This window comes from Lissotriton vulgaris, chromosome 5 (genome assembly GCF_964263255.1).
Source record: "Lissotriton vulgaris chromosome 5, aLisVul1.2, whole genome shotgun sequence".
Classification (NCBI taxonomy): Eukaryota; Metazoa; Chordata; class Amphibia; order Caudata; family Salamandridae; genus Lissotriton; species Lissotriton vulgaris.
This window is the reverse complement of record NC_141693.1, coordinates 1,948,891,866-1,948,898,357: the sequence shown is the minus strand read 5'-3', so window position 1 is coordinate 1,948,898,357 and position 6,492 is coordinate 1,948,891,866. Positions and strand designations below refer to the sequence as shown.

The 6,492-nt window shown below is 42.8% G+C and overlaps 1 protein-coding gene across 1 annotated transcript in view; it reads left to right on the top strand.

Moving 5' to 3' along the window:
* Window positions 1–1,321: 1,321 nt before the first annotated feature.
* LOC147717834 (polypeptide N-acetylgalactosaminyltransferase 6-like) overlaps window positions 1,322–6,492 on the top strand; it is a 470,804-nt gene continuing 465,633 nt past the window's right edge. Inside the window, exons 1-2 of the mRNA XM_086919886.1 lie at window positions 1,322–1,350; window positions 1,901–2,428. Coding sequence (XP_086776012.1) covers window positions 1,322–1,350; window positions 1,901–2,428 — 557 coding nt within the window. The remainder of the gene's footprint in view (window positions 1,351–1,900; window positions 2,429–6,492) is intronic.

Below are 6,492 nucleotides of genomic sequence, written 5' to 3'. Positions count from 1 at the left end.
CATGGGAGTTAAAGACTCTGCTCTCAATTGGTTCCAATCATACCTTTCTGACAGAACTTTCCAACTTCACTGCCCACCCTTCAAGTCATCTCCTCGCAGTGTTAGCCATGGGGTTCCACAGGGCTCAAGTCTGAGCCCTACCTTATTTAACATCTATATGGAACCCCTGGCACACATTGTAGAGGAATTTGGGGTGGGCATTGTCAGCTATGCTGACGACACCCAGTTGGTGTTCAAAATAACGCCAGACAGTAGAGACCTAGCCTCCAACTTCTCAAACTGTATGCTAGGGATAGCGACATGGATGAACGCCAACTGCCTCCGTCTGAATGGAGATAAAACGGAGGTACTGATTGTAGGGAAGAATCCTTCCGTCTGGTCACACGCCTGGTGGCCTAGCAAATTGGGAGAACTTTCTGTGCCTGCAGAGAAGGTGAAGAACCTCGGAGTCATGCTTGACCCAAATCTCTCAGGTAGAGCCCAGGTAAATAAAGTGACAGGTAAATGCTACAGCACCCTTAAAGTGCTGCGCAAAGTACTTGACCTGCTGCCAATTGAAGCAAGAAAAACTATAGTCCATGCTCTAATATCTCCCCATCTGGACTACGGTAATGTTCTTTTACTGGGTCTCAATCAAAAGAGCCTGCACCAGTTACAATGCATACAAAACTCTGCAGCGCGACTGGTGCTCGGTCTCCCCCGTAGAGCATCGACAAAAAATGCGCTTGCCAAGCTTCACTGGCTCCCTGTCAAAGAAAGAATAATATTCAAAACTCTCTGCTACACACATCGCATTGCCCAAAACAAAGGCCCTAGCTATCTAAGAGGCCTCTTGACCATCCACAGGCCAATCAAAAATCTTAGATCAGCGGGCACGATGCTGTTTAAAATCCCTCGCATCACCAAAGCCAAGATGGGAGGAAAATCCTTCCGCTATTTAGCCACTAAGCTTTGGAATGCCCTGCCAATTCAGCTACGTATGGAGCCATCTGAAACAAGGTTCAGAGCCAGACTCAAAACTCACCTATTTCCCAAAAACTAATCCCCGTTTGCCTGATCTCTTCCTTTAGGTGGTTTTTGCATTTGCAGTCAGCGCGGGGACACACAGTTTTGTGCAGCCAGGCGCTTAATAAATGCTTATTATTATTATTATTATTATTAAATGTAATGTATTATTTTTAATATCATTTAATGCTGTCAAAAAGTCATAGACACCCTGAGTAAACATTGCAGACCCCCAGAGGTCCTCGGACCACAGGTTAATAACAAATGCACAAGTGGATTACCCAAAAAGCAGTAGGGCACAAAGAAGTGCTGCAAAATGTCCTCCTGTCAGCCTACCAGCCTATGGTTAGTTTCTTTTATATGTTTATCTAATGTTGAAATGATTTGAGAATGATAAATGAATGCTAATGCCATGACAGGCGCATCCAATAGAAGTTTATCTGATATTATAAATATTATTTGCATTCGAATTACATGCAAAGCAATTCCTAGTGCATACATTGGCCTGCCAATTAGAAGAATGTATCTTACGGTAGCAAGCCAACAGCATACTGATGAAGGTATAAGGCCCAGACATAACAAATACAGGAGTAGCTTTCCTGATGCTGCTTAAAAAATAGAAGGGCAAACGTGCCTTCAAAAACAAGGTTCAATGAGCATGGATAATATATTTCCATGTCTAGTTGTTTTGGCTGATCTTTATCCCTGCGAATTTGACTTTCTTGACTAGAGAACCTTAAGGTATGTAAGCATAAAACAAATGCCTATCAAGTCCTAAGTTGATTACTTCTACAGCCTGTTGAGCAGCATTACAAGGTTTTGGCAGTAGGACTTTACCTTTGGATTGAACCTTTTCTTTCATCTTTTCTCCTTATTCTTTCCACTATATCCCCAGGAAAAGATACAGTGTGAAGTGGCGGCTACGCTCGAAGCTCTTCTGGCTCAAAATAACTGTACTCTTTCTCTGCTTATCCCTGTTTGCCATGCTGCTCTGCCTCATGCACTGGTACCTGGGCGAGCACAAGCCTGCACAATCACTGCATCTCGTCAACGGCAGAGGTGGCCCAACGTACCAGAACTCCATGATGAGCAGGGTGATGAGTGTTTCATCACAGCTACAAAGAGGTAAACCTCCACTGCAGATAAAGCCAGTCAAGAAACTCAGGGAAGAGGTCACCGTTGGCAGTGTCCTTCGGTGCCTACCGGGCTATTACTCACCAGACGAACTGCGCCCTTTTTTGCGACGTCCCATTGAGGATCCTCACCTTGCTGGTTCTGAAGGAAGCCCCTTCATGGTGTACAGCCTTACAGAAGAGGAGAAAATTGAGCTGGATCAGGGCTACGCAAAACACAACTTCAATGCCTTTGCCAGTGACAGGATCTCCTTGCATCGAGACCTTGGGCCTGACACCCGACCCTCTGAGTAAGAGTCATGTGCAATTGAGTAGCTATCTGGGAATATGCAGGACCCACAAAAGATCCACATGCATCTCCAAATGGTGCCTTTACATTAAGGGTGAGCCATGGATGGAGGGAGAAAGGTTGGTCAAGGGTAATAACACAGGGTTTGGATCAGGCTAAGTCCCCTAACGATGTATTCAATATTAATTACTAGTTTACAAGAATAATTACAAATGAGAGTGGGGGAGTATTTTTTTTTACTTTTAGAATTCTTGCTTTAAACTGCATGTAGGGAATCATTGTCAGTTGAGAATGTACCATTTCCTTATGGTGTCTCTTTCCTTGACCTTTTATTGTGTGTTTCAACATCCACTCTTTTGTATGATTCCTTAATGCATATAATTCTATTTTTAGAATTACACAGGAATATGTTTCTATGACTGAACCATATCAAAATGTTCAAATGGTTTCATTAGCAAAGGCTGACATTTATGGGGTGTACTGCTTCACCAAAGCTTCAATCTGAGGTACTGAATATTTAATAACCATTCTCAATGAGGATTGACAATACCAATGAATGAAATGAGTTTAGGCACTCAGTAAGTCAAGATACATGTACCCCTGCCACTCATCCCTGTACGTATACATCGACCATGCAGCCACTGGCTCACTCTTGAATTCAGCCACATCCACTTTAAAAGTGACATACAAAGGTTAACCGTATGTAGGAAATGAATTAAAATAATAAAAGTAGAAAATAATAAACATAATAAACATGCCACCACCTAATCATGGCAGGCACATGCTTACAATACATAAATATAATAAAAAATGAAACATAACAGCAGGTGGCTGTATTGCAATTAAATTGTACAAAGTGTATCATTGTTTTAAGGTTCCAACGCTGCTATATGTTTAGAAGCAAAATGCTGGCCAACTTGTAGCAAAACTACAATGACACACTATGTACAAAACCATCCAAAAGCTATTAAGAAAAACACGCCGCTAGGCAGCTATCTTTAAATGCTAAAATGTATAAAGTGTCACTACTTTACTGATTCAAGGTGGCCAACGTAATGCCTCTAAACAGGTAGATATCTTTTAGCTTTAAACAATGATACATTAGAGGCAGTACTATTTAAAGAAGTGTAGAAATAGTGGATGCACAGGGAGCATCATAATGCAGATGCAAGGTGCTACACGCATGTGGCCCGGTAGTACTATCTGGGATACCACAGGGTGTTTTTTTTAAACAAGAGGGAAAGCAATGCGAGTGAACCTATAATAGAAAAAACTGGAAGTTTAAACTACCCGCCACTAGCACATTGAAGCACACTCATATGCATGCAGATTTGCACATGTGATCAGGCAAAATGCTGTTACTCACAGGGCAATACAGCCAATGGGAGAAATGGGCTAGCCCATAGCCACATTCAGTAAGCTGTTATAGGGAGAAGCAGAGTGTGAATTATACCAAACAATAAAACGATGAATGACTTAAAAGACCCACTGTGTATGAATATGTACATAAAATTTTTTAGTATTTTTTTATTTTTTATTACATGGGCCTGGCAGACAACTGCATTTGCCAGGCTCACGTAAGAAGTTCTAGCAAAAATTATCATAATGCAAACATTCACCCCAGTCACAAAGATCAGGGTTTAATCCATCATTCTTTTGCTCACCACACCACCCCAGTTTGGACCTAGCCATATGCAAATCAGTTTTGACCCTGCGCCGCATGGGAACAGTCCAGACCAAACTGCCAAGGCAGGTCCTCCCTCGACTGTAAACAAGCATCCTTGGACTAGTTTCAGGGCATTACCCCGCCTCAGCCAGGCTATCTTGAATCCAGTGGTGCAGTGAGCATGGGACCCACGTCTACGCATACCCTTCCCAATTAGGGAAAGAAAAGCAAAAGGAACAAATGATGGACGGAATGCTGAACAGTGCAAACATTCGCTCCAGTCACAAAGGAGTGGGTTTAATCAATCTTTCTTTTGCTCACCACACCACACCAGTTTGGACTCAGGCATATGCAAATCAGTCTTGACCCTGCTCCTCATGGGAAATGTTCGGCCCGAACTGCCAAGCCAGGTCCTCCCTGGACCAGAAATAAGCATCAGGGAGGACCGGGCATGGCAGTTCGGGCTGGACTGTTTCCATGGGGAGCAGGGTCAAGACTGCTTTGGCTGGGTCTTAACTGGAATGGCAAAAGGAGCACAAAAAACGAACAATTTAAGCCAGATCTCTGTACTGGGGGTGAATATTTGACATTGTTTCAGCATTCCGTCCGTTTACATTTTCCAATATCATAATAATAAAAAATATATGCAAATGTATACACTTTCCCCTCTGGAATTGTGCTCTGATTCATCGCAACTGGGTGGTTGTTCCTTTATCTTGTTTGCCCAGGTGTGGAAGCATTTGACCCTATTTTTCGAGCCAGTAATCCGGGCTGGTAAAACCATATGAGGCTTTGGCTTCAGTAGCAGGGAAACCTTGTCCTGCACTCCACTGTGACATTTTTCTCTGGAAGTGGGGAAGCATTCAGTGGTCCCCCTTCCAGAACTAATCTTCCTTGTCCTTCCCCTTCGCTCCTTAACCCCCTCAATGGAGCCATGCTCCAGGCAGATTCCCCTGCACACATTTACCACCTGCTCCGAATCGATGACAAATGTGTGTAATAAACCCCTCGTATAAGGAAATACCAATCAAGTAATCGCGCTTTACAAACCACTTGATTGATTGATTGATTGATTGAGACAGAGACAAGGTTGATTGAGGTTCTCCTATCTCACTCCCTCCCGTAAGATCTAGCTTGATTTCTTGCAACAATACCCCACATGAGTGCCTTAGGTGAAAAGCAAAACTAGATTTAGAGCAAGCACTGGCAAAGCCAATTTGTCTGGGTTTAAATTGCTTATGCATGAAGTGTTAGCAAGTCCTTACTTTGAAAAAGAAAGGGTGCCCAAAGCTCTGCTCAGCAGTCCATGGCTGGTGCAATTAAATATCACGTCCCAAATACCAATCAATCATTCAATACCAATGCTGTGTGGTCTTAAATCCACCACTTGCCTCTTTAATCTACCACCAGACACTCCCTCCCCTTTTATCTCATTCTTACATCTTCTTGCTTTCTCCCTTTGGGAAGGTTTTCCATCTTTCCTTGTCTCTATCTTTTCGTTTGTTTGTTTTCCCTCTCTGGTTCTCAGGAAATGTCTTAGGCAGTAAAAATAGGTGCCAGTCTCCAAAGGAAAGTGCTGGTGGACCCCACCGGCAACCTCCTGCTCAAATTAAGCATTGTTAGCACATTATAGTGAGATACACGGAAAGGAGCTATCCTGAGGAAAGAGAGAGCTTAAGTGGTCCCTCATGTGGTTCACAGGAAGCATTTGAGTGGAGGTGGAATGATGCACCCAAACAGCCAATAGCATTGTGAGAGATGAATGCTCCACTGGGCCGATCCAAAAGGTTTATTGATAAATTAGAAAGCCAAACGCTAAAAAGAGCCTGGTCAAAGAAAGTCAATGGTTAAAATTAGTAGACTTAATGCCCAGTCTATGTATATTGTTAGGCCTGTTCGACATCTGCATTGTGAAGACCCAGACATACAAAGTGTACATTCTAAACTGCAGAGGCTATAACAGCCCTGAATCTTTAGGACCTTCACCATGTGTCCAATGGAACTGAACAGACTGTGTATGTCTTAGCTGTTCTCTATGGAAATGTCCCCTTCCTTGTCTAAGAAACCCAGCATCTTCTTTTTATATGTCTTTGATTGTTCTTCCTTTTCCGCGCAGCATCATCAGCGATGAAGTATCTTAAGGAAGAAGGGCTTATGCCTTTTCTTTTGGCCAAGTAGTTGTTCCTGCACAATTAGTTATACCTCCTCTGCAGCACACCACACAAACACAACAGACCAACATACATGAATGTAACTGCATAAAATGGGAATAGCCAGCAACAAAATAGGAAGCAGCACACATAAAGAAAATTAGATAACTCCGTTATCATTCTGTACACTATTCTGTTATTTCACTTTAGTGTGTTGTGGTAAGGGGGATAACTGCATTAGTCATGTAG